We start from the raw sequence: 26,598 nt of genomic DNA, 5'->3' as shown, positions 1-26,598 counted from the left end.
GATTAATCAAAATAGTGATTTAGCATTAAGCCTCTCCTTAACGCCCCACTATAGGAAACTACCAAATCTGGTCCACGCGTATTGCTACTTGCGTGATAATAGTGGCATACATTACATTTCGATGAGATATTAGTAAGCAATAGCGCATCTATGACTTCCTATATTTTAAATTTATATTTTCAAGCATCATGCCGAGAAGGTTTAAAAAAATAGTTCTTAATATTTTTAAAAAATATATTTTTCTTAAAACATACATAAAAATTATATTACATGGCAGTGTTTAAAAATATTATTTATTATAAGATGAAATCTTAACTTTAAATAGATTTACATTTCACTGAAGAGAAAATGAAAGATGTGCGATATTGAACACTAGAAAATCGTAAATTTTCATAGATATTATTTTCATCTTAAAAGATTGGCGGTTGTTCCAGATTTTGGCACTGATATTGACTAGAGTAGAAGCAGATCATTCATAATATTGACGAAAATAAACTTTAAATATATATATGTATTTATAGGGAAAAACTAATAGCACCAAATCATTGAAAAAAACTGGGGTTTCGGAATTAATATCAGATATATGCCTTAAATATATGGAAAAGGTATTTAATACCGAAAAATGTAACTTAGTTGAAAATATATATTTCTTGCAAATTGTACGGTCACTCCCAACTTTATACATAGCTTAAAAAATCTTATAGGAACCTATAAATTAAGAATCTTAAATAATTATCAAGCTTTGTAATGTTTTATAATATATTTTAAAAAAACGCCTACTGTAAGATGTAGGTTTATTAGTTTGTTTCATTTTAAATTGAAAACAAATCTTATGACACTCGTTGAATTACTGTTTTATTTATATTATATTAATTAAATCAATTTTAAACCGATTAGGCACGCAGTAAAAATAATAAATGCAACAATCTTTTGGAAAAAAAAATTAACAGGAAATGACCACAACGAGTTTTTTGCTAACGAATTTATGGTTATGAATAGAAATAAATCTAATATTATGTTATTTGTCAAAAATAATCTCAACTACGTTTTACAGAATTAGTTATGGACGCGATAATTGAATTTACCTGTAATAATAAATCTGGTAACTACATGAACAAATACAATCGTTTTAATAACGATTTCCTATGATTAGTAAACATTTATTGATGAACAGTTTCTTTATATTAAAAATGTGTCTTTGTTACGAAGCATATAAATTATAATGTAATGAAAAGTATTAATTACGTCCACGGTTTTTTGGCAATGAATAATGGTTTTATTATTACCTTACTGAAAAATGATTGCATCGCCATGTGTTTTTTTAATCGGTGCTGAAACGGTAATAAAATAAAAACGCTTTAAAATGGTTGTACTTTCGTCTCTTCGATTAGAAATTAATATTGAAATCAATGACAATACATCATAACAATGACGCGTGCGTTGGAAGAGGTACACAATCTAAAAATAATACATCACTTGGCAATGAACACGTAAGATAATGTAACTACATAGTTATTTTGTTGTGAAACATTCTTTGAAAAAGCGAAACTGAGCAAAAGAATCATTCTCGATAATACTCTTACACAAGTAGATTAATCAGATTTGATCAGAAGAAGAGTCGTGTTTTAGAAAAAAAAACATTGGTGGAAACCGAATACTTGAAAATGACATTTTTACTTAATATAAAATGCCGATTTGTTTGAAGTAATTTGAAAATTTTCTAATCTATTGCTAAAGATCCTAGGTGTTTTTAATGCAAACGTGACATCTCGACACGCGCGTCCTAAGTGTACCCGCTTTGAGGGTCTGTTTCTGGGGGATGCTGAACTGTTCCCGGTCTTCGATGGTCGCCAGCCAGAAACTGAGCTTGTTGGCGAAATAATGGCAAGTTCCTCTGGCGCCATTACACTCAATGAAAGGCGTAGCTCGGAAGTCTTCCAGGCAAGAGCCGGGGCTGGCCAGCGCTTGGCCGCCTCCATGTCCTCCCGCTGCGGTGTGCTGAACAAATAGAAAAAACACGCGTGAGACTTCACTAAATCACTTTTATTTAAATACTGACAAACCAAGAGACACCACTTACCATGACGAAGCTGTAGCCTATCCATAAGCTATTCCACCCATTGGGACAGTCTGGCACCTCTTGCGATTGACTGTGCAGAGCGATAACGTTGGCCGGCACCTCGCATACCACACATCTAGATATGTATTGCCGTATCCCCTCTTCTTCCACAGGCATCATTGGAATAGCTGCGCTCGTGGACAGCCAATAAGATTTGTCGTTTCTGCTGGCGTAGTTACAAACGTTATTGAAGTCACAAAACAGGAACGGCATGGTGCTGAACTTTCTTACGCAAGAACCGGCGAGACCTAGATCTTGGTTATGCGCTTTTTCATCACCTTCAGTGTACAGAAGGGAGTAACCATCCCATACTTTAATGTGACCGGGCTGACATTGGGGCACTTCTTCTGTCTGGGAGTGTTTCACCAAAAGAATTCCAGTGAGGTAATCGGGAGTTGATTCGCATGCAGCTCCAGGGTATCCCCTTTCACCGATTTCTCCTATTATTCCTTCCCTTCCTTGTAAACCAGGTGGACCAGTAAAGCCACGCTCTCCGATTGGGCCAATAGGACCAGGTAGTCCATCTAATCCGGGGTTACCCTTTTCGCCAGGATATCCATCTTTTCCTGGTAAACCAGGTGGACCAGTAAGACCAGCTCTCCCAGGAATTCCAGGAACTCCCGGCAATCCTTTATCTCCTTTTTGTCCTGGGGGTGGTTGGTACGCAGCCATACCCTTATCTCCCTTTTCTCCTTGTAGACCCTGAAGACCAATTTCTCCAGCAAAGCCTTGATTTCCTTTTTCGCCTTGAAGTCCTTGTAAGCCTACAAGTCCCGGCTGTCCTGGGTATCCAGGATCACCTTTTGGCCCATCTATTCCTGGACGTCCACTTAGCCCTGGAGGTCCTGTTTGACCTTTCTGACCCTGGATACCAAACAATCCAGGTGGACCTTGATCTCCTTTATGTCCTGTTAATCCTCTTAGACCAGGCTCTCCAGGTCTTCCTGGTAGTCCTTGCAGTCCATCCAATCCAATAAACCCTTCCCTGCCTTCATCACCTTTCTGACCCATTATGCCTGGAGAGCCGGGTAGTCCTGAACTGCCTTGTAGTCCAGGGAGACCTACGAGCCCTTCTTCTCCTTTAGGTCCTGGTGCCCCTTGTAAACCATCACGGCCATTCTTGCCTAATATTCCAGGCAATCCTTTCTCACCTTTGACGGTAAGGCCTTCACGGCCTTCGGGACCAACAGGGCCACGATCACCTAAAAAACAGAGATATTAGTCACGGAAATATTTTTTGTATTTACTCAAGTCAAAAAATGAATTAATAATATTGTTTTAATATAATATAGCTTCCATTCAAAGCTCTGGTAAAACTGTAACTCTGATTTGGATTCCTGGACATATTGGTATCATGGGTAATGATATTGCGGATGCCTTGGCAAAACAAGGCATCCGCAATTGGCATTTTTTCCATCATCAAAGATAGATCCCGCAATGTTTGGTCGGACTATTGGCACATTGCTAGTCAATCCAAGGGAGCCTGCTATGCCTCAATACAAAAGACTATTCCATCAAAACTGTGGTTTCAGCAATTCCCTCATTTTTCCAAAAAAGAAATTTCTTCACTCATTCGAATGAGGATCGGACATTGTTCCGTTCCTTCCCATCTTTTTAAAATTCGTCCTTAAAATACGTCCTTGACTCCCCAGATTGTACATTCTGTGGTCTAGAAGTGGGAACTTTAGATCATATATTTTTTGGTTGTTCCTCTCTAAACAAATATCCTCTCTTCTATCAAGCCTTATCTAAAATTGCCTCCCCTTCATTCAACATCTCATTTCTTCTAAGTCTGAACTCGACTCCAATATTCATTATAATTTTGAAATTTGCCTATTTAAATAAAATTAATATTTAAATTCACCTTTCATTTCTCAATAATTTTAAATGATGGCCAAGAACACCCTTGAAGGGTGAAAGCCAGAAATAATAAGAAAAAAAAAATATTGTTTTAAAAAATAATTCAGCAATGTACGAGTATTTAAAAAAGATTTTTTAGTTTTAGAAGTTTTTTCAGAGAAGTTTACAGTTAGTAAAATGATTATTATTTACCTTTCTGTCCCTGCAACCCTTGGAATCCTTGAAGTCCCATAACACCCTGGAATCCTCGCTCTCCTTTTTGACCTTCCAACCCTCGTAAACCGGCAAATCCTGGTAATCCTTTTTCTCCGGGCTCTCCTTCGTAACCGGGAGTTCCCATATTTCCCTTGTCCCCTTTGACATTAACGGTTGGTCCAGAAGGTCCACGATCTCCCTGGAGACCTCTTTGACCAGGAGGACCAGCAGGTCCTTCTAATCCAGGCAAACCTCTTTCACCCTTTGTTCCATTGAAACCATCGCGGCCGGGGAATCCACGGTCTCCCTTCTCGCCTCTTATGCCCGATAATCCAACAAGACCAATTTCGCCATCGTATCCTGGTAAACCATCAACACCAGGTTCTCCCGGCATACCGATATCGCCGTCTTTACCGAAATCTCCTTTACTACCCGGAGTACCAGGGTAACCTCGATCACCCTTCTCTCCCGGCATGCCATCCAAGCCACTACGACCATCGCGTCCTCTGTCACCTTTTAGACCTCGAAGACCTTGAACGCCTATACCTGGATATCCGGCATCACCCTTCAATCCTTCAAGGCCAGTTAATCCTGGAAGACCGTCCTGGCCTCTTAAGCCTGACAAGCCAGGCTCACCCTTCTGTCCCTTCTGTGAAACTGGACCAGGTTCACCCTTTCTTCCAATTGGTCCGACCAAACCCACATCTCCTCTTGGACCAGTAAGTCCAAATGGACCAGGTGGGCCAGGAGGACCCTCCAGACCCCTATCGCCCTTGGGTCCATCGAAACCTCGCTCTCCAGGTAACCCTTCTATTCCAGGAGATCCATATGCACCAGGCAAACCAGTATTGCCTTTGTCTCCTTTACTACCAGGAATACCGTGTAATCCAGCAATTCCAGGCATTCCGTGCCGACCACGTGATCCTGGGAAGCCCTTCAATCCTTCAGGGCCTGCAGTGCCCTGTTCTCCTTTGCTTCCTGGAAGGCCAACTAATCCTTGTCGCCCTGGTTCGCCAGGGTATCCTTGTACTCCTTTCATGCCATCGATTCCAGCTCTTCCCATAACACCTGGAATTCCAGGAGGTCCTATAGGCCCAGCGTCTCCTTTAAATCCTTGAGGTCCAATTAATCCGGTTAGTCCTTCTGCCCCCTGCTCTCCTTTTTCTCCGGTGAAACCCTTAGCTCCCGGGAAGCCATCTGTGCCTGTTTTTCCAGGCACTCCTCTTAACCCTTTCTCTCCTTTTATGCCCTCAGGCCCTTGAGGTCCTTGTGGTCCTACAGCAGGAGAACCAGGTTCTCCCTTAATTCCCTTAGGTGAAGAAATACCGGGAAGGCCTTGTTTTCCATCTCTGCCTGGCTCACCCGGGAAGCCCATTGGACCTAATTCACCTTTTTGTCCTCTTGGGCCTGGTAAGCCACGCGGTCCAACCGGACCAGGGTTTCCGGTTAAACCAGTCAAACCAATTTCTCCACGTAATCCCTCTAATCCTTTTTCACCAGGGTATCCAGGTGGACCTTGAACACCAGTGTTTCCTTTCTCCCCAGGATAGCCTCTGTCCCCTTTCATTCCTTCAGTTATGTTTTGAGGGGCACATTGACCAGGTTCACCTTTGTAACCCCCAAGTCCTGATAATCCCTTCTCACCCTTTCCACCCTTTTCTCCCGGGTAACCTCTCTCGCCTTTGATACTAAGTCCGTTTTCCCCAGGAATTCCTGGGTTTCCTGGTGAGCCGGGGATACCTTCAACGCCTTGATATCCTCTTGGACCGGTGTCTCCTTTTTGTCCAGGCATTCCAACAGGTCCATTGTCTCCTTTGGATCCATTATAACCTTGTGGTCCGACCGGGCCTACCCTTCCAGGTAAGCCAGTCTTTCCTTGAGGTCCCCTTTCACCCTTCACTTGGTTAAGTGGGACCATCGCATCTTCACCTCTACGTCCTTCAGTTCCAGGGAGTCCCATATCACCTCGTTCTCCCTATAGAGGGAAATATTATTTATGTTGTTTAGTTTATTTGATATCGGTAGGGTATATATAAACAGAGATCGACAAAAATTTTCAGTGTTTTTTCTTATTATTCATAAGTTAACAATAAAGCACCCCAAGGTTAAAGAATTTATGAACAAATATGCAATGAATTTATTTGATAGGTGTATTTAATTAATTTTGTTCAAAATTCTGCCTCAATATAGGTTCCCCTAGTGACTGGTTAGGCAGGTTATATCTAACTTAAATCTACCTACCATTATTGTCTCTTTATTACTGTGCCATTATACACATTTGCTATTACTGTTCTTATATATCTAATGTTACGTTGAATAGAACATACGTTTTTAATCTTGTTAAGTTTTTTTAATGATTAATAAATTAAATTTTAAAAAAAATGGTTTTAATAAAGAAAATTGAATAATAGAATCAATTTTATTCTTTTTTATCGTTTAAATATATGTGGTTCATTCACATGAAACATTTATGGGTTCTTAATTTATTTATTGAGTGTAAATTAGCATTAGAGGCTCTCAGACTTGAAAGTAAACAGTATTTATGAAAAGAAAAGTGAAGTAAGTGGTACACATTACACTAATACTTTATGAAGTCTGGATAGCGTCGTAGTGTTGTGTTATTAATTTCCTTTCATAATTACGTATGGCATTTTTGTTAGTTAGGTTAAAAATAATGTATTTACCGGTGGTCCTTGTAAACCAATTGCGCCTGGCCTGCCATCTAGTCCCCGCTCGCCCACCAGTCCAACCTCACCCGGGGGGCCGCGGGGCCCGTCAGCTCCTGGCAGTCCGTTTCGGCCACGGTCCCCCTTGGCCCCCGTCTGCCCTGGCCGACAGTCTGAGCAGCGCCCGCCGACGTCTCCCTTGGGTCCAGGTGCGCCTGGGATACCGGGGATACCTGACCGCCCCGTCACACCCTTTTCACCGGTGGGGCCCTGTAGCCCCGGGGAGCCAGGAATGCCGTAAGCCGAATCTCCCGGGAGACCCCTCACTCCGGTGTAGCCGTGTTCTCCTTTCTGGCCTTTTTCACCGTCGGCTCCCATTTTTCCATCTGTGCCTCGATTTCCCTAAAAATATGATTCGTTATTTAAAAATTAAACCTACGTGTGTTATTATAGAAAGCATACTGTGTTTGACTTCTAAAAGTTTTAATAGATCGTAAAATCATAGAATTTCATCATACCACAATAGAAAGGCCCTTTTCTCCTGGGTAACCTCTATCTCCTGGGGAACCCGGGGGTCCCGTAAAACCTGGAGGTCCGGTTAGCCCGGGGAAGCCCTGAGAGCCCGACTCGCCCTTCATTCCCTTCTCGCCCGGAGCTCCTTCTTGTCCGGGGGTTCCGGGGACGCCATAACCGCCGACTGGTCCAATAGGTCCACGGGGTCCATTTTCACCTGTTTAGGACAATTATAATGTAAGAATTGGGTAATTTCAGTTTACAAAGAAAGGGGTTTAAAAAAAATGTTTACACCTAATAAGTATGAATGTTGAGGTTTTGAGAATTATTTACTCTTTTAATGTGAATATCGTACAAGAGTCCCAACTGCCGGAGCCAGTAGGACTATGGCACCCCCATGGGTAAGGGAAGGAGATATTTTTTTTTTTTTTTTAATTTTTATTTATTTTATAAAATACAGTATAATGTTTAAATTTACATAGTAAGAACATATTTCAATAAAAATTAACATGTTTACCTTTACAAGAGTCTAAAACTCGTGTGTAAAGGGAAAATAATAAAAACTTAACATACATATGTAAATAGAGATGAAAGAACATGAAGATGAAAGTACCTGGCTATTTATATCTGTTTACCAAACACGTCTAAAACCATTATAAGCAATGTTTCGAATCTGAATAACGGTATTTAACCAGGGCTCTAGAGGTATCTTCCTCCACCAATCTTTATATTAGAATGAAATATAATTTAAAAATATGATTTTTTATTATACACACCAGGATAACCGTCTTCTCCTTTCGGTCCACTTTGTCCAGGATAACCTCTGGGTCCGGGTGGACCCGGTGGCCCAGCGAATCCCTTGCCACCGCCGGGCAGGCCAGCGGGGCCTCTGAGACCCGGATTCCCTGAAGGACCGTCTCTCCCCGGTTCACCCTTGGATCCAGGTCGCCCGGGTAGGCCCGAGAGACCATCCATTCCTCTGTCTCCTTTTTGTCCCATCGGACCCGGTGCTCCAGCATATCCATCTCTTCCCTAAAGAGGAACTCATTTCATTAAATAATTCGCATTAAGAACTGAAGGAGCCATTAAAAAACAAGCTTTTATTTTAAAGGTAGCTAATAAAATATCAGAGGTTAAGTAATTTGTGCTCTTCCATAGAACATTTCACAACATCGAACATGAAGCACTTTTATTTTAGTTTATTGGGGAAACAGACAGTTATAAATATTTTACACAAATAATTACATTTTACACGTTTCCATGTACCAGTTTCCACATAGAATTCATGGTACATAAAGAAAAACACAAAGTAAAAACATAAAAAAAGATATCTCACACAAAGCAGTGGGGGAGGATACATATAATATGTATTGTATTACTCAATATGCATTTAGTAAGCTGAACTAAGGACAAATGGAAAATATCGGCGTCTGAAAATATATTATTGTTTATAATAAAAACACATAAATTTGTTTTTGACCACGATAGTTTTATTTTCACTCTACCGGTTTCGGAAGATCCCTTCCTTCGTCAGGAGAATATTTAAAACTAATCTACTACACAAAATATTGACACATAAATGCAAAAATGTTAAGTGTTTGAGAGAGATGTCGACAAAGTGGAAGGGGTAATTACGGGAATTCCAGGAAGAACAGAGCGGTTAACTGGAAATATGTCAAGAATAGGACTATAAGACAGATTAATTTGGTTATTTATTATACTGGAGTTATTATTGATGGCTTTTCTTTCTATACTGATAACAACTTGGGAAAATTACTTAAAAATACTAAAGATAAAGATCACAAATTTAGCCACTCAGGCATTTACCAACTATGTTGCAATGATTGTCAATCGTTCTACATAGGTAAGACAACTAGAAATATAAATATTAGAATCACCGAACATTTAAGATGTTTAAATAACAATAATTTTTCAGAGTTTGCCAATCATCTCATTTCCACCGATCATACTTTTAGTAAAGATACAGGGGTTAAAATTCTTCACCGTAGTAATAAAGGCAAAAAATTAGATAATTTAGAAGCACTTGAAATCAGAAAAGCCATCAATAATAACTCCAGTATAATAAATAACCAAATTAATCTGTCTTATAGTCCTATTCTTGACATATTTCCAGTTAACCGCTCTGTTCTTCCTGGAATTCCCGTAATTACCCCTTCCACTTTGTCGACATCTCTCTCAAACACTTAACATTTTTGCATTTATGTGTCAATATTTTGTGTAGTAGATTAGTTTTAAATATTCTCCTGACGAAGGAAGGGATCTTCCGAAACCGGTAGAGTGAAAATAAAACTATCGTGGTCAAAAACAAATTTATGTGTTTTTATTATAAATAATGATGAGCCACAAAGTGAATGCTTTTTACAATTACGTTAAATTATATATTATTGTATTTTGTGAATGTCCTTCGTTTGGAATAATTTGTTTGACCGTGTGTTTCTAACTGGACAATGGAACATTTTCCAGAAAGTAGTCGTTACCAACATCATTGTGGATAATTTTGTATTTTGTGCATGTCCTTCGTGTGGAATAGTTTGTTTGACCTTGTGTTTCGAATTGGATAGTGGAACATTTTCCATAAGGTAGTCATTGCCAACAGCGTTGCGGATAATTTTGAGAAAAATTTTTTTGGTCGGATATACATATTATCTCTTCTATCTTCTGATTGTTTTTGGAATGGGAATAAGTCTTTCAAATGTTGGGGTGGTTGAAAGGATTTAAATTTTGGGGTGGTTGGAAGGATTTAAAGTCTATGTGTTTCTGAACTTTTTTTTAATTCCTTCTAAGCTTTCAATATTAACGTTATATTGAGGATTCCATATTACTGATCCAAATAATAAAATTGAGCGAACAAAGACAAAGTATTTTTATAAAATGAGGTGATCTGAATGGTTTCGTCACTCTTATGATGAATCCTAGAATTTCGTAGGCCCTGTCACAGATGAATATGTAAAGGTACGACAATATTTCAAATCCGCTTAAAAACAATTTAAAGATTGATAATGAAGGTAATCTTAAAAAAACCACCAACATTTTTTACTGAAACTCTTTTACACAATATTTTATTTAATAATAATTGGATAATTTGTAGAGCGCCGTTTTTGTGAAAAATCACCTCAAGGGCGCTGTACAATTTATTTCCTAGGATCTACATTTGTTATTGTAATGTGTAAAAATACACAATATTTAAATAAAAATAGATAACTTACAAACCATATCAGCAAGATATCAGAATATCGATTTAGAAAATCCCAAAAATTAACACTAAAAATATTTTAAAAATCTACTTTCCTAACCTCAAAAACATCGAAAATATCCACGAATTTCAGCTTAAATGAAATAATTATCTTAAGCTATTATCATAAGAGTCCATTATTGTAAATATGTTTTTGAAATTCCATTTTTTCTTCTTTTGTTTCTTTATGATGAGGAACAGATATTAAAAATACATATTATATTAAATAATAAATAAATGTGCTTTACCCTGTCCCCCGCCACTCCTGGCAGTCCCTTCTCCCCGGTCATCCCCTTGGCGCCTGAGGAGCCGGGTTCCCCCATAGGGCCGCGGTCTCCCTTGGCTCCGAAGCTACCCGTCTCGCCCGTGTCGCCCTTGTCGCCTCGCTCGCCGGGCACCCCCTTCACCACTCCCTTGATATCCGTGAACACGGATGTAACGCTTGGTCCGCGCGGCCCGCGGTCCCCCTTGTCTCCGCGGTCTCCCTTGGGTCCAGAATATGAGTGGCCGCTGTCTCCTTTGGATCCTTTATCGCCTTTGGGTCCGACGGGGCCCTGGAATATATTAAACATTTGCTTTAATACGTTATTTATTTTTATTTAATTATTTATTAACGCCCTTTTTCGGGGCTTTTACATGTGAATATTAAGAAGTATGCATTATTTATTGTACGAGTATATAACTGAATTGCTTCATTAACAATATTTTATATTTTTTTAAAGATAAATTGAAGATGTCCACTGACTTGACTTGGTTTAATGTTTTTCCCTCCATTAGTATTCTGGGAAAAGATGAATACATATGGTATTTAATAAATCCTGTCTTCTAGTATTACGTTGTGGAATCCGAAAGCTTATCAATTCTAGCAACACCGGACTATCAACTAAATCATTTAGAATTATATATAGAAATACCAAGTCAGTGAAAATTCTTCTGTCTGACAATTTGAGCACATTCATATAATTTAACAGAGTGTTGTAGTTCAACATAATTGCTGGAATACACATTTAAAAAAATATAAAACGTTAGAATTTGTTTTGTATTCTTTCAACTGCTTTTTTTATTATTATTTTTTTTTTTATAGTGAATACCTCACAAGAGTCCCAACTGCTCCCGTCTAGAGCCAGTGAGACTATGGCATCCCCAATTGGGGGATGTTGTGAGACTGGAGGTAAGTGGGGAAGGGAAAGAGGAAGGTGGGGAAGTACCTGGCTATTCAGATCTAGTCACTAAACACGGCTAAAGCCATTTGGAGCAACGTTTCAATTCTGAATGGTGGTCTTACACCAGGGCGATACTGAGAGTATCTTCCACTCTGGAACGTGCCGCAAAATATACTATATATTATTTTAATTAATTAATTGTGAAATAACACAAATTAATCAAATAAAATTTATTTGCGCACGCCGGGTTCGAACCCGCGACCTTCGGAATGGCAGTCCAATGCGTTACCACTGGACTATGCCGGCCGGCTTGTACATGTATATTATAATATGGGTTCCAGACAAGAGAAAACAATTAAATTTTGTTACAGAGGCAAAATATAATAATTTACTACACTTTAAATTGTTAAAATTTCTGGTTAGCCTAGTTATAAATCCCAACATGTTTAAGCCCTTATTAGAGATTTCTGATATGTGGTTAACAAATGAAAGATTTGATTGACAAGTGATGCCTAAGTCTTTGATTTTTGTTAACGTCTCAAGTGCATTGTTATCAATGTTGTGATAAAAAATCACTGGAATTTTTATTCGAGAAAAACTAACTATTTGAAATTTTGAGATATTTAAGTAAAGTCTATTTTCATTACACCAAATTAATAATTTGTTGATATTGTCTTGAAGAATGTGGCAATGGTAAATATTTTGATTAGTTCTATAAATTTTGAGGTCATCAGCAAAAAGAAAGATGGATACATCATGAAATATTTTTGTAAGATCATTTATAAACAAGATAAATAAGATTGGGCCAAGGTGTGAAACCTGTGGAACTCCGCTTGTTGCAATAATTTTTTCCGACAGGGAGGATTTTATTCTAACAATTTGTTGTCTTCCATTAAGATAGCTTTCAAACCAGGCTAATATATTAGGAATTTCTAAAAACTACTGACTTTAAAAATAAACTTCAATATGATTGTGGGTGGGAAACTATATTGCGTATTAACATCTCAATCAGTCAGTAATTCAATCAATTAATCGTTCAACCAATTAATTCATGTGCATTTCTCTGAATACCTGTAGAGATTCTGTGAGAAATTATTAACGGTAGATTATGTACTTCTTTTTTTATAAATGTATATAACCTATATAATCTGGTAACAATTACAATTTCCGAAACAAGTAATTTATTACGAAAATAGAAACAGTTGACACATGGCGAAAATGTTGTGTCCGCACTCAAACAATTAATGTATCAGGTTTTGGAGTGCCATCCATTGCTTATATTATACTTCTCACTTCACTCTTTATGCCAAATGCTCTCTAAAACTGACAAAAGAATAAATCTAACCGACGGTCCGATTTTTCCCTTAAGTCCTCTCTGGCCAGGTGGTCCCTCTATTCCCGGTGGTCCCGGAGGCCCCTGGCTGCCGTCCGCCCCGGGCTCTCCCTTCTGTCCCTTGGGGTGCACGCCAGTGTAGGCCGCCTCGCCTTTCTCGCCCTTGTCTCCGAGGGGGCCCGGGAAACCGCGAGGTCCCTGGAGCCCTTGGAGCCCGTCCATCCCCGTATCTCCCTAAACCCAAACAAAAATTACATTAGAAGAGAGTTAAGGAACAAAGGAACAAAGTTATGAATGGGAAATGCAATTCATAGCAAACAAACATAGGATAAAAAGTAATTGTTTTAAAGTAGTACCAGTAACTACAAAAAAATACAAAGAAGAGAAAAGAGAATTAAGTATTGCCTGCCTACAGTAAATATCAAAAAAAAAACATTTAAAGAAAAGTAAGGTATATGGTGAATATTAACATTAAAAGTAAGTTACAGATTTTATTATATTAAAATAATAATATTAGTGAAACAAAATGTTAGACATTTTTATTTTAGATTTTAGTATGGAATAAATAAAAATATCAATACAAAAAAATTATCTCCAAGCCCATGTATTCTTTAGACTGGGAGATGAATGAAATAGTTTGTTTTCGACAAATAAACAAAGAACAACTCTGGAAGTCTCGTGTTACGATTTGGTACTCGAAAAGATATTAGCTTTGATAAGTCAGGTGCATCCATTGAGCCGTTAACTAATTATGATACATTAGTTATATTAATAATAGGTCGGTCTTCATTACTTACTACTGATATTCATAATAGGTTGGTCTTCATTACTTACTACTGATATTAAGTTATTTTAGTGAGGGTCTGTCTCAAAGATATTAGAAGAACGAGATGTGCTATGAGCAGTTCATACTGTGTGGAATTGTTTTGCCCAGTGTCGCCGGTTTTGTTCACCAATACTACTGCACACCTTCGCTTACGCTAAGGTATCCGCACTAATACAGAGAACAGATTTCTGTGCGTACACGTCCCGATAGTATTCAAAGTACCCTAATTAGGTAGTACTCCGCCTACGGTCCGGCGGCTAGCATATCTCGTTCTTCTAATATCTTTGGTCTGTCTGCTTAGAAATCAGAAGAAAATATGCAAAATCGTGAAATATGACTAAAACTTACGTCGGTTCCATTACATCCATCTCTGCCGGGTATACCCGGCGCTCCTGCAGCACCTTGTGTCCCGGGGACCCCGTTTATCCCGGGGAATCCCGGCACGCCCATCCTGCCCCTCTCTCCTTTGGGGCCCACGAGACCCTGCCTGCCGCCATCGCCCTTATGACCCTTGGGGCCCATCAGGCCCTCATTTCCCGGGAAGCCCTGCTGGCCCTTATATCCCGGGTTTCCCGGGGTGCCGGGGAACCCCTTGTGAAAAGAAAAAAATTACAATCAAATTTTGGTAAATAGTATCGTAATGATTTCAATAATAAAGTTAACAGTAAAAGGAAGGTAGGCGAAGTTATTCCTAAATTTTATTTAATATTCAAATAGAAAATATAATTACCAAACATAAGTTACTGTATAGTATAATATCAAAACTATTTTTTTTTTGAAAATCATAAACTCTATTTATAATAATATTTAAAACTAAAAATAGGATTCTGCCAAGGTAATTAATTTATCGAATGCGTGGTATATTTTACGTTTCATGAGGGTAACATGGCAATGTACCGATTTCATTTTTAAAACTACAACTGAAGTTTCAAGAATTCAGACAAGATGTAAAGTACCTACCTATAATATAATATTTTTAATCAGAAAATCATTTCCATTTTTTTTTTTTTTTTTTTTTAAATGTTCCTTATTCAGTGAAGTTTATACATTACAGTAAACGGGTAAATTTTTGGCCACCACACTAGGCACATGCCCGTGTTGTAGTGGTCAATTTTATGTTAAGTATAATAATACAAATTAAAAATAAGTTGAATGAAAACAAAATAATATAAAAATAAAATAAAATAATTTATACATCTAAAACAAGTATGAAGTATAAAGGAATTAAAAATAATGCAAAATATCTACATAAGTTTAAGATATATGAATATAAAAAATAGGTGTGGAAAACAGAAAAATTTAAAATAATATAAAAAGTATATCAAAGAAAATACGTATTATTGAATTAAAAATAATACAAGGAGCATGTATCAAAAAAAAGAAAAAATACAAGTACATTTGTGTGATTAAAATAGAATTAAAAATGTAGTAAAAATACAAGTACATTGAGTACAAGTGTATTTCTAAAAAAAGAATACAAATACAATATAAAATCAAAGAAAGTACTATTTGGTAAGAAAGTAGGGATAAGTTATATCTTGATGAGCGATTTGCATGTGCGTGTTATGGTAACATAGGTGTATAGATATATATCGGCGATTTTGTGTAAATCCACGTTTGAGCTACGGCTAAGGATATGTACACAAATAAAGTTTTAAAGTAGTACCAGTAACGACAAAAAAATACAAAGAAGAGAAAAGAGAATTAAGTATTGCCTGCCTACAGTAAATATCAAAAAAAAAACATTTAAAGAAAAGTAAGGTATATGGTGAATATTAACATTAAAAGTAAGTTACAGATTTTATTATATTAAAATAATATTTGAAATGAGTACTTATTTTGTTTAAATTTCTTAGCGTTAATCTTGACAAGGAAAGTCAGATTTTCAAGAAAGCGTTATTTACTAATAAAACATCCCGTGATTTTTCTTGGGTCTTGTAATAATATATTAATAATGCTTGGTTTACCCTTGCTCCCTTCTCAGCGAAACATTTCGGTATGCAGCATCCCGGGCCGGAGCAGTTCCGGGGCGGCGAGCTGATGCCGCCAGAGGATGCAGTATTCAGGATGTCGTACCCCGATAGGGTCTCTGGAATATCTGGCCTTCCGTAGAGGCCGACCTTTGTCTCGTTACCTGCGCCCGCAGAGCCTGACCATGAATTGCCTGGCGACCAATATTGCTACAAATAAACAAACAAATATAAATTTATATTAATATACATAATGTATATCCCAAAAAAGTCACGGATGAGGTATTTCGAACACATATTTTTTTCAAATCCTGGAAAAATCAATCAACAAACAAAAATTTATGTTTTTATATTGTAAATACATTTTATTTGGACTGCGACTTTCTAACTCGAGAATGGGCTAAGTAAAGCTATGTTCTCATAGGTAAATTTAAGATACGCCACGCAATGGTAATCGAACCTTCGACATTGACACAGTGAGCCGGTATATTGGTAATACTCGTATAATAATGAAATAACTGATAACCTATTCTGCCAAACTCAACACAATCAATATAATATCCTGCGGTCAGAAACTGGTTCAGTGGTCTTGGCTCAAGGAACGATGACTGGTGACTGTTGACGAAACGTGAGATCCTTTACCACTCCTTTCCATTGCCTGTAGCCTGTAGCATTAGGCTTTAGCTTTCAGGCATGAATTAAAATTGGCAGTAGTAGGTCACATTTGATGTTTGATAACAATTGTTTGAGTTATTTGAAAAAAACATTTTTTTCAATAGTTTGAAGAAATTTAAAGAACATTAGGTCTTAGAGGGTGTGATTCAAATAAAGAACATTAGGTTCAGAGGGAGTGTTTCACATAAAGAAAATTAGGTCTCAGAAGACGTGTTTCAAATAGAAAACATTAGGTTCATTAAAGATCAAAAGGTCTCAGAGGTAGTGTTTCACATAAAGAACATTAGTTCTCAGAGTGCTTGTTTCAAATAGAAAACATAGGTTCAGAGGGAGTGTTTCACTTAAAGATCATAAGGTCTCAGAGGTAGTGTTTCACATAAAGAACATTAGGTCTCAAAAGGCGTGTTTCAAATAGAGAACATTAGGTTCAGAGGGAATGTTTCACTTAAAGATCATAAGGTCTCAGAGGTAGTGTTTCACATAAAGGAAATTAGTTTCACAGGGCGTGTTTCACGTAAAATGACAAGTCTTACATTGTTTACCAAAAATATAAGAAATTACTTAAATTTAAAATAATTAAAACATACCCCCGAAACTAACATCACTTCGGTGGAAATTAAATACTAAAATAACATTTTTTTCATATGGATTCGCGTTGAAGAATGAAACGTCATATTTTGGTATCGATTCTCGTACACTTTAATATTACGGACATTATTTGACATCTGTCGTCTATAATTTTTTTGCGGAACTGTATTATGTGGAAATTTTGCATGATTATTTCTTATAATAATACTATAACGTCTGCCCGTGTTCATGGGTGAGGTTTGTCTAGGTTTTGGTGGTGGATGCGTTTGCCCGCTTTAGCTTTAGCCAGACTCTCTCGACCCGTGGACTTACACCGCAGTGGGAGGAATGGATACGTACGTCACTCTTAGACACACTAACCCCCATATTCCTACCCAACCCTCTTACATTTTTCCTTCCCAGAACTTTATTACTTCCTTTCCCTAAAACTTACCTCCACACACAGGATCCTCAAATATTACGTAGGCCCTGAGATTTTTTTTCCTTAGGGCTACCTTTGTGAAGCTAATGCGTTTTTTTTAAATTTATGTTAAAAACACATCCAGAAAAACATGGATCCAGTACAGTTTCCATATTGGAATCGGAACGATAAAAGGCATCGTGTAAAACGCCCACTATTATGGTCATTGTATTTCCATAAAAATTGATGTAAGATATAATTTTTCATCGGTCATCTAATTGCTGATCGAACAATATTTAGTGATGATTACATCTATTTATTATTGAGAAGATCACAATACCATGTGTTTGAAACCGCAAACCTAAATTATGATGCTAACAGGAAAGGCACGAATGAACAGTAAACATCTGTGACAATGATGTAATATTAAATACTAACTTGGAAATGTCAAGCAAAACATGCTTACATAATATTAAAATTATAATAATGCATATGTTGATGCGATACTATCATCACAGGACCAACATTTTCCGCTTACTATGATGGTAGTAGGAGATTTTCAACCATTTATTTATTTACGGTACACGTATCTTTATGTAAAAAATTAAACTTTTTTTTTTTAAATATGGTTTACCTACATAATAATTATACAGCGTAAACATTCTAATATTTTTAAATGAACTAAAATTTATAGTCAGGCAATATGAAATAATATGTAAACTAAAAAATGTTACATCATTTTGAATTTCACATTTGTTTTCAGTAATAAATGAATCCAAATCTTGCAAGCGGAAATTAACCCACTCCCCGGCATCCGATAGATCTGAAATCAACAGAAAGACTCTTTGTCGATGACAATACATTCCATCATACGGACAGACGCAGACATACGTGCATTCGTATGAAATCGGATGAAATTAAAGCAGTTAATAAAATATACGAAATAAATATCGGTCCTACCCGATCGGCGTTCGGTGAGGTTAGTAGAATTATCAACTCCTGGATATGAATTTTCAATCCTCAACAAACCATTTTTTTTTCTTTTTAAGACAGATAACTTGTTTTTTAAAGGGTTGAATTTTTTGTGAGTTTTTCGGTTCTTTTAAAAATGTCTGCTACTTCTGCATATTGGTGTTACCTAAGCTGTATAGGCGTGGATAGGGGAGTAAATTTACTAAATTGGTATTGACATCATCGTTGCTGTGTAAGAAATTTTTAGTTCTTAGCAAAATGTAATTAAATCAATTGCAACAATGCAGGACTGTCAATAAGAGAATTAGTGATTTGAAAAAATCAGATACCAAATTTTGACGGACAGCTTTGTAAATATAAGATAGTTTAGTTTATATTTTCAATTTTAAGCTTAAAATAAAAAATCATAATTAAATTTAATTATAATTTAAATTTGTTTTAGTGAACTTTAAAATGCGGTGACCAGATATTGTCTTGTTATTCGTAACAACCCGGAAATGTTTGAATTTTTTTAAACCATAAATTTATCTCTAGATAATATAAAATAAAGTAGTTTTCTCCGTCCGTCCGTTTGTGAACTTGGTTCTTCTATACTACGCAACGTATTTTGATAGAGTTTTCACTATAATTTAGAGAATTTCTTCCGAAAGGTTTGAATATATAATATAAGAATATTATATTTGTAGAAAGTAGAGAAAAGTCAATGTTTTGTGATCGAGTCTTAAATAAATATATACGGGCGCTTACATTGCTAACGCTGGCTAAACCTTATGAGATACATCAAAATAATGTACTACGGAATTGTATCTCTTAAAATGGTCTACAGAAAAGTCTTGGACGGTATATGTCTATCTTTTAAAGATAACCCCTAGCAACGCCGGGTACGCGTCACGTAGTTGGATTATAAATTTAAGGTACTCACCTACACAAAGCAATTAGTTATAATTTTAAAAGTTAGATTGGTCCTCATCTTATAAGTGGAAAGGTGTTAGTTAGTTATGAATCACATTCATTTAACGTTTCATATCTCAATATACACAATAGCGTTGTTTAAATTCGTCAGGAAGAGAATCTCAGAATACTCTCAGATAAGTAATCTATATATTAGAACCGTATATAACGTGGTAGATTATCATAGATGGATTAGGAGGAACTAAAATAAGCACATTATTTTTTTGGTATCGCTATCAACGCGTGGATTAAGTTCATAGAATAATATCAATAAATAATACGGGTTTATGGGATGAGGACTGTTCAGGTCTTGGTGGCCGATGCGTCTGCCCTACAGCTGCGTGGATGGCCGGAATGAAGGAGACCCTTTCGCCTCTCCAGCCGGGCTCTAGGAGGAGGGATGGATTCATACGCCACTCCTAGACACACAGACCCCGAAATATCTACCCACCCTTCCTTTTCTTAGGGAGACCCTCCACATAGCATCCCCAAAGTTGACACAGGCCCTGATACAACCATTCAGAATTGAAACGATACTTGAAATCTTAACCCTTAAATGCATACTGTTGCAAAACGGCAAAATACCGTTCAAACCACCTTTAACTCTTTGGTGTATACTTAATGCATGCCGTTTTAGAATTATCAAGTTCACGGTAATACAGTTTATCGAGTGGCACCACATTTTTTTTCTTTCGCGAATGTCAAATGTCACTTTTTCTTTAACAAATTGAAGATTCTCGAAAATTGGTTGGAGGTTAGAATTACAGTTTGGTTTTGCTGTTATTATTTTGATTTTCTTAGGTAAGTAGATACAATAATACAATACTTATATGTAATAACTCGTATTTTTCCAGTACACTTATTAGTTTTGAGATTTTTTTTTAGGTTTTTTATTTTTTTTTATACGTAAATTGTTCATATTATTTTTTTTTAAATACATGGTGTTGTAAATCTGCAACAATTTTTTTTAATCAAATATCATTAAAAAATTACAAAAAAAAATTTCTTTTTATTTAATTGCATATGCATATAAATATCTACAAAATATATTTTTTTCCAGAAAAATTAATAAATCATGCATTTAAGGGTTAAGTCGTGTTTGGTTGCCAGATCTGAATAGCCAGGAATTTTCCCACCTTCCTCTACCTCATCTCTTTCCCCCTCCCACTACCTTCAGCTTCACAACATACCCCTATTGGCGATGACGTTTGGGAGCAGATGGGACTCTTGCGCGGTATTCACATTAAATATAAATAACATTGTTGTGTACTGTTATCTGTACATCAAATATAGTAATTAAAATAATTCAATTTAAAGTTTTACAGCGGAGCTAAAGATTTAGTTTCATAATAAAATTACGTTAAAACGGGTATTCCCCGGTCATAACGAGGTCAATATTATTTATTGCTGTTATTGAAGGGAAAACGATAAATTCTAATTCATCACTCGTAAGCTAAAATTGACACCTTTGACTTAGCCATATTGTATGATTACATCCATACTGTTAAATATTTTAATCAATGCACGGAGAAAACTAATTGATATTAAATATTGTTAATCTTTAAAAATCTGGTCCTATTATTCATAATCCTGTTAAAAATGGGACTGTAGACCTTTAACGAATGAATTGACAGATTTCCTAAGAAATTATCAGTAAAACACGAATGTTTATGAGTAGGTATGTCATAGAACGTGTTCATAAAAATAATAATATTTTCCCATTTCGTCATTATATAATAACAGGAAGCTGCATGAACACGTGTTCCGATATATTATGAAACAACTATTATATTTTTCAATTTTTCTTCCATGTAACTCGACTTTCGTTCAACAAAATTTTAACTACTGACAACGCAGTGATACCCAAATGTATTACTTCCACAACCCTGTTAAGAAAACTTTAATGATTTGATAAGTAATATTAATAAAATTGACAATTAGAAAAACTTATCATTCGGAAATATTAACGGCCCTCTTAGACTAGCGAAAAAATTATTATCTGTGTATTCAAAGATTTATCTATATATTCAAGATAAACTATAAAAACTAAGAAAAACTAAACAGTAGCTACATTGCCATAACCTAAAATACTTTTCTACTATGAATTTATTCCAAACTTACATCCGCAAAATACCTTACATTCTAAAATTAGTCAAATAATAAAACCCCCCACAGTACAGTCAACCCTTTCAAGCCCCCCCATGTGAATGCTATAGCTTCGACACTGCGTATATCTATCTATATATTGATAAAAAGAGCTGTGCCGGTGGCGGGCAGGCTTTGATTTTTATGCAAATACAGTTTTATTCTGAGATTGATGAAATTTTGCACACTTGATCTTCAAAACAGGAGGATGAAGACTGTGATTGAGAAGATATTTGAAAAATCCCACCCCTAATAGCAAAATTTTTATATTACTTAATATAATTTTTACACATTTTAATGGTTAAGGCGATGCACTACATCGTGTAATATTTTGAATCGAGCCGCTTCAATAACACACCTTACGTAGATGGCGATAAGGCTTAAATTCCCGCTTCACACCATCCACCTGTTTTGATTTATGCAAGAAAAAAACATAGCCAAAAAGTGCCTTTTATTTTATTTTGAGGATGTTCACTCACAAATATTCAAATGTTTTTCGATCATTTTATAAATAACTTAATTTGCCACAGTATACAATAAAACCATAATGGAAAATGGGTTTGTAAATAGGAGATTTTGAACTTTAAAACAGTTTTCATAGGACTTATACATAATTTTTTACTGGGCTTATAAAAAGACTTACCTAAAAAATACTCGATTATTTCAAAGGCCAGGGATGTATTCTACTCGCAGTATTTAATTAAATCATATGAAAAATTTCTAGGCGACCAAATTTTCAAACCAAAAACACATGATTTTAAATTACTACGTAGTGCATCGCCTTAAGGTAAGAGGAAAATTACCGTCTAAATCAAAGCCCGGGCAACCCCGGGGACCTAAGCTAGTTTTAAAATGTGGAAAGGGAATTTGTTAAGACTAGCCGAATCCACCTTGAAATTCATTCGATTTAATTGTAATATAATATACAATTCTTTCAAAAAGTAATATGCACGAAAATTTTAACTGTACGGTTCTAGCCACACTTGATCAAACACGTTTACCAATCAAATATTTTCTAAGACTACTTATTGCTCTCGTCGCTCCCCAGATATCTCTAGTGTTGATAGAGGCGATATCCACCACTTTGGGAATCACTGATCGATCGATATAATATCAAAATGACGCAGTTCCGCTGTTATCGAATTCGAGTTCATTCTTCTAAACACATCCGCCACGAATGTGATGCAATATATTTTACAATTATAAAATAGTAGGTACGCTACAATAGTACTAAAACCAATGTACTGGCTATGTTCATCGCATCTCCACAGCTTCGGACGGGAGATAAGGCGGCCATGTTGACTTCAGTTGCTACTTCCGGTCAGAGGACACGCGGAAGGGGAAGTGTGAAAACGATTAAAAGCAGTGCCTTTATTGCGAAACATCGTCAATGTGCTTGTTCATGGATCATTCTTAGAACAAGAACACTCAAATGAGTATAACAGATATACTAACTAACCATAATGTTTTTGCCTTCGTATGATTGGGATATGTGATAATGCATTATCTCAGATGGCAAATGATGACGATGAGATACTGAAAATTGGACAAACTTAAACTCGGTGTCCTAAAACTCGTAGTAAAAAAAAACACATAGGAAAACTGATAAATCTACATGTGGGATCCCTTTGATCTGAGCATTTCTATTATTCTAATAAATACCTGAATTTTGTTTTATTTCTTGATTGAATTAATAAAATGGAATCTTGGAAGTGGAAATTAACCCATTTCCAGACATCCGATCGAGCTGAAACTCAGCAGATAGAATTTTTGTCGATGACAATGCATTCTATCAACTTTTGGTTTCAATCACTCATACACTTGGATGATATTACATCGGTTATTCGCATCAGTTGTTAGCTCGGTTGACTTTAGTCCCCGCGGAGGAAGGTTCAATCCTAAGTTTTAAAAAAAATGTATAAAATTTTCAAATACATCGATTAATAAAAATAGATGTATCAGAGTTCAAAAACTTATTTTTTAAGGGTTGATTTTTTATTGTCCTTTAAGTCAAAGTTAACCCAAAGTTGAATCTTCGAAGGTGTTATGTAGAAAGAGTTTTACAATTTTACCTCCCCAGATGAATTTTTTCTTTATATTTTGTAGCAAACTTTATTCTCTAACTCACCTGTGAATTAAAATAAACTCAGACCGTCTTACTTACTAGATTCTAATAAGCCGGTTAAACTTTTGTGTGGTAAAGCCTGAATTAAAGCCCTTTTGACCATATAAAAATCGTTTAAGGCGATTCACTACGTAGTAATTTAAAATCATGTGTTTTTGGTTTGAAAATTCGGTCGTCTAGATATGTTTCAGATGCTTTAATTAAATACTGCGAGTAGAATACATCCTGGCCTTTGAAATAATCGAGTATTTTTTAGATAAGTCTTTTTATAAGCCCAGAAAAAAATAATCTAAAGGCCTATGAAAACTGCTTTAAAGTTCAAAATCTCCTACTTACGAACCCATTTTCGGTTATGATTTTATTGTATAATGTGTCAAATTAATTTATTTATAAAATGATCGAAAAACATTTAAATATTTGTACCTGTACATCCACAAAATAAAATAAAAGGCACTTTTTGGCCATGTTTTTTTCTTGCATAAATCAAAACAGGTGGATGGTGTGAAGCGGGAATTTAAGCCTTATCGCCATCTACGTAAGGTGTCTTATTGATAGCGGCTCGATTCAAAATATTACACGACGTAGTGCATCGCCTTAATAAGTTAAGTTTTTCAGTGTTCCGACCTTACGCGACGCGTTATATATAAACCGCGTTTGTAAGTAAGGGGCAAAGACAATGAATAAAAAGTGAAAATTCATTTTTTATGATAACATCAACCTTGAATGATAACGACCTTGCTATCAAAAATCGATATAAATAGATGTCCATACTTTTACGCTGCGGTGGGGGTTAAATCTAAAACCTTTTGACTCCAAGTCAAAGGAGCTTTTGCGCAAAACCCAAGTCAGATAAATGAGCTTTTTTTAATTAGATAAGCCTTCTTTCGCAGACATTTATCTTATCTCGGCTTAACAAAACTTACCACAATTGATAAAATTAATGTTCAAGTAGGTACTAAGTTACTAAAATGATTGTAGGTACTTACCGCATTCGTTCCTATAGCTAATAGCGTCAGGGCGGTAAATAGTCTGAAATGAACACAAATATACATTAAATTCAATTTTGTGTCTTCGCACATCATATATTATTTAGAAAAATAAAAGGATGTTAATAAATAACTAATAGCGCGGTGAATGGGCGCTGGGTACGCAGTCGGAAGGACCGAGTTTGAATTCACCACGGGTACCAACCACACAAATATGCATTACCATAATTTCAGCTTGTGAAAAACATACAAGTCACTTTCAAATTGCAACGTCTGAATACAATAATAATAACATTTACATAGCGATTTGTATGATGTTCCACACGAAGTGCAATTTGAGCTCGACCCGAATTATTATATGCATTTACTTAAATAATCCATTCTGTAAGCTTTTTTTAAAATTAGTCCGTCTGTAAGTAGTATTTAAATTCGTACCATAAGATAAGCACTCCTTTTTTAGTGAAAGCAAACTTAAAGCTCTGGTATCAAAATCAAAAATAATCAAATCGTGAATCATAATAATTCATAATACCTATAAAATGTTAAATTGAAGAATTAAGATATGCATTGTTCACATTAAGATGTCCATTATAATAAAAACGGATCTGAACAAAGATATTAAATGTTGTACGTATTACACAAAAGTCAGTAAAATTAGTACCTTACAGCATTGTTATGATTTTACAATTGTAGATCAAAAGTTACTTTCGATAGTTAGAAAATTTAACAAAGTTTGAAAAAAATACGTATATATAATAAAAATATTTTCTATAACATGCTTTCATGTAGTAGGTAGCAAACAGAGGCCTTAACATCTCGGAGATCTCTCTTATATGTAAAACATTCCAATCAGACAAGCCTTCTTCAGGGTATTATTTACGTCATCGAACTTTCATTAAACGTAATAAAACAATTATTATAGCACATCTTACATTTTCTTTCAGTGCAAAGATTACATCAACAAGCGTTTATCATTTAATATTAGCGCAGTGCTAAATGTTCCACATTGCTAATTGAAGATAAATTTATTTTTATTCAACGATATTAATTAAATAATCTAAAGTTTTTTTTACATTTAATAATTACTTCTTGGTTAAGTTTTATTAAAGATAAGGGAAAAAATAATTCTGCCGATGTCGTACCGGGTCATCTCTGGTCACGTATCACGTAGGCAAAACATGACTCTTGTTTTATAATGTTCGAATTTGTCGCTATTACTTAATCATATTTAAAAATAAAAATAATCTGTTGAAATTTATAGTTGTAAAAAAATTGCTTCACCTCAAACACTCGCTAACTAAATTTAAAACTCGTGGGAAATAAAAAAAGTTAGATCACTTATAAAAAAATAATTCAATATAAAATTGCATCATATACGAGTATATTTGCAAAAATATTTAATATCTTCCTAAATACAAAAAAAACAATACTAGTTTTTTACATTAGAATAATTTTAACTATGTATTTTTCTATCAACTTCGCAATACAAATCATTTATGTCTGAAAAGTTTACATAAATGTGCTCTTGACGTAAATATTGTTGGAGCTTTCATAAAAAAATAACAAAACCTTTCGAGTGTGGATGAATAATGATCACGGTAAAGCAAACTCACCGGAGAGCTTAAAGCTCGTCAACCGAAATGTTGAAAAAGAGATGTGTTTTTCGAATGGCGAGAGATAGAGTTTTTTTGTGTGAGTCTTTCAGTAAATTGTTTGTACAAACCTTTTCCCTGTGTCCGCCATGACGGCGGCTTCTCGTGCAGCTGCTGATGAGCCGCCCGCCCAAATCCTCGCACAAGTCGGGGGGAAAAAAAGAGTCAGTCTCCTCTGACGCGCGCACACTCGCGGGGACGCTGCC

At 35.9% G+C, this 26,598-nt stretch overlaps 1 protein-coding gene across 1 annotated transcript; it reads right to left on the bottom strand.

The window, feature by feature from the left end:
- Nucleotides 1–220: 220 nt before the first annotated feature.
- Col4a1 (Collagen type IV alpha 1) lies at nt 221–26,598 on the bottom strand. Its single transcript, XM_089651292.1, has 12 exons — nt 26,464–26,598; nt 24,741–24,783; nt 15,896–16,108; nt 14,277–14,519; nt 13,115–13,336; nt 10,855–11,160; nt 8,130–8,385; nt 7,359–7,570; nt 6,859–7,242; nt 4,172–6,149; nt 2,081–3,321; nt 221–1,998 (listed from the first exon to the last, which is right to left on the bottom strand). Exons 1-12 carry the CDS (start codon nt 26,481–26,483, stop codon nt 1,741–1,743), a joined length of 5,376 nt encoding a protein of 1,791 aa, XP_089507418.1. The 5' UTR covers nt 26,484–26,598; the 3' UTR covers nt 221–1,740.

This window comes from Hesperophylax consimilis, chromosome 4 (assembly GCF_061612785.1).
Source record: "Hesperophylax consimilis isolate HC1 chromosome 4, BYU_Hcon_1.0, whole genome shotgun sequence".
Lineage (NCBI taxonomy): Eukaryota > Metazoa > Arthropoda > Insecta > Trichoptera > Limnephilidae > Hesperophylax > Hesperophylax consimilis.
This window is presented reverse-complemented; position numbering and strand designations above follow the sequence as displayed.